The sequence below is a fragment of the Mesoplodon mirus genome (genome assembly GCF_964341445.2).
Source record: "Mesoplodon mirus genome assembly, chromosome: 5".
Classification (NCBI taxonomy): Eukaryota; Metazoa; Chordata; class Mammalia; order Artiodactyla; family Ziphiidae; genus Mesoplodon; species Mesoplodon mirus.
The window spans coordinates 73,863,512-73,865,919 of record NC_138980.1 but is presented as its reverse complement, the minus strand read 5'-3'; the positions used below and the strand labels follow the sequence as shown (position 1 = coordinate 73,865,919).

The window sequence follows — 2,408 nt, the reverse complement described above, 5'->3', positions numbered from 1 at the left end:
GAAGACTGGGAGCCCGGCGGGGCGGCGGCGGGGCGCGCGCGCCGCGGCCCCCAGCTCATTTTTCCAGGAGACTCCCGGGCCCCGCGGCGCGGGCGTGACCGAGGTCCAGCTTCAGGGACACGCCCGTTACGCCTCGTTGAAAACGATCAGGTGAGCCTGGCCGAGGCGGACGTGACTCCTGGTACCCCGGCTCCAGTGCGTCCCAGCTGGCACCGCGACGTCCACCTGCCCAGCAACCGGGAACAGCTGGTCGGTGGGAGGGGGAGGCCCCGGCTCCCCTGCGGGACCGGACTGACCATGGCGCTGGCCGCGGCCGCGGCCGCTGCGGCCGCCGGCGTGAGCCAGGCGGCAGTGCTGGGCTTTCTGCAGGAGAACGGCGGAAAGGTGCGCAACTCTGAGCTGCTGAGCCGCTTCAAGCCGCTGCTGGATGCCGGCGACCCACGCGGCCGCGCCGCCCGCAGGGACCGTTTCAAGCAATTTGTCAACGACGTGGCCGTGGTGAAGGAGCTCGACGGCGTCAAATATGTGGTGCTGAGGAAGAAGCCGCGGCCCCAGGAGGGACCAGAGTCCCTTCCCTCCTGCTTCCCGAGCACCCTGGGGGCATCAGCCCCGCCGTCGAAGATCACCTCCGACTCACAGGGGGAAACCGCTGCTTCGGGGGCTCCATCCTTGGCCTCGGCGCAGAGGGCGGTGGAACCACCTGAGGACCCGGCTCCGCCATCAGAGCCACAGGACACCCCCGGGGCTCCGGCCTCTGAGCCCACTCAGCTGACAAAGGGGCTGCTGTTAGTCCCAGCCCGGCAGGCAGGGATGCCGTCGGACCCCCAGATTACAGCCTTTGAGCTGGCCCAGCCCCCCGAGGGACTCTCTGCAGACGTGGCCCCACCGTCCATGGCACCGTCGGAGGCAGCTTTGCCCCATGCAGAACCGCCAAACCCGGAACCTGCGCCTGGGCTGATAAAAGGGCCGCCACCACCCCCTCCGCGCGCGCTGCCGCAAAAGCCCTGCATGCTGCCCGTGCGCTGCGTCCCGGGCCCTGCGGCGCTCCGGATCCGGGCGGAGGAGCAGGGCCTGCGTCGGCAGCTGTCGGAGGAGCCCAGCCCACGGAGCTCCCCGCTGCTGCTGCGGCGGCTCTCAGTAGAGGAGTCCGGCCTGGGCCTCAGCCTGGGCCCCGGCCGCTCCCCGCACCTGAGGCGCCTGTCGCGCGCCGGCCCTCGCCTGCTGAGCCCGGACACCGAGGAGGTGCCCGCCGCCCCGCCGCCGTCCGCCGTACCCCTGGAGCCGGCCGAACACGAGTGGCTAGTGCGGGCTGCCGGGGGCCGTTGGACCCACCAGCTGCACGGGCTGCTGCTACGCGACCTCGGCCTGGCGGCCAAACGCGACTTCATGTCTGGTTTCACGGCCCTGCATTGGGCCGCCAAGAGTGGCGACCTCGAGATGGTGCAGCAGCTGGTGGAGATCGCGCGGCGTGGAGGTGCGAGGGTCGACGTGAACGCGCGCTCACACGGTGGCTACACGCCGCTGCACCTGGCGGCTCTGCATGGCCACGAGGATGCAGCTGTGCTGCTGGTGGTCCGCTTGGGTGCGCAGGTGCACGTGCGTGACCACAGCGGGCGGCGCGCTTACCAGTACCTGCCGTGCGGCGCCTCGTACGCGCTGCGCCGCCTACTTGGCGACCCCAGCCTGCGAAGTTCTACCGAGCCCGATGCGACCGGTGGTGGTAGTGGCGGTTTTGTGGCCCGGCGCCCGGTGCAGGTGGCCGCCACCATCCTCAGTTCCACCACCAGCGCGTTTCTGGGCGTCCTGGCCGACGACCTGATGCTCCAGGATCTGGCTCGAGGCATGAGGAAGTCAGGCTCCTTAAGCAAATTCTTGGGTGCCTCGCCCATGGCTCCTCGTAAAAAGACAAAAACCCGTAGTAGTCTGCAGGTCTTTTCAGAAATCTCCCGTCGACCCACTCCGGGGCCCTTGGCTGGTCTAGTGCCCAGTCTACCCCCAGCCACCTGACGGTTCCTGAGGCTACGGCTTAGCTGCTCTAATCGGGCCTGCCTCTCACAGTCTAAGCCTGCCCAAGACGGCGGTCCAACACCTTCGGCTCCATCTTGTTTCCAACTTTGTCCACTGCAGCCTGTTTTACCCAAGTGGGCCTACGTTTCCAGCTTCTGTCTGAAGCTTGATCTTTCTCCAGAGATGGGATTCAAGATCTCAGTGAGAGCCTCCTATGAAGAACTACAGAAGTCAGGATTGAACTTTGGAGGAAATTTGAAATTTAGGATCAAAGGTTAAGGGGCAGCAGCTGGTCTGGCCCCTGAATGATTTAACCCGATGCCTCTGCATCTATATACTCCCAAGCCAGAATTAGAGCTTTGTGTGATGATGGATTGTCAGCTTTAAGATATGTAGTGCTT

At 66.2% G+C, this 2,408-nt stretch overlaps 1 protein-coding gene across 1 annotated transcript; it reads left to right on the top strand.

The window, feature by feature from the left end:
* Positions 1-297: 297 nt before the first annotated feature.
* SOWAHA (sosondowah ankyrin repeat domain family member A) lies at positions 298-2,007 on the top strand (the record flags this gene model as incomplete). The annotated part of the gene is made up of 1 exon (XM_082624031.1): positions 298-2,007. One exon carries the CDS (start codon positions 298-300, stop codon positions 2,005-2,007), a length of 1,710 nt encoding a protein of 569 aa, XP_082480157.1.
* Positions 2,008-2,408: the final 401 nt, after the last annotated feature.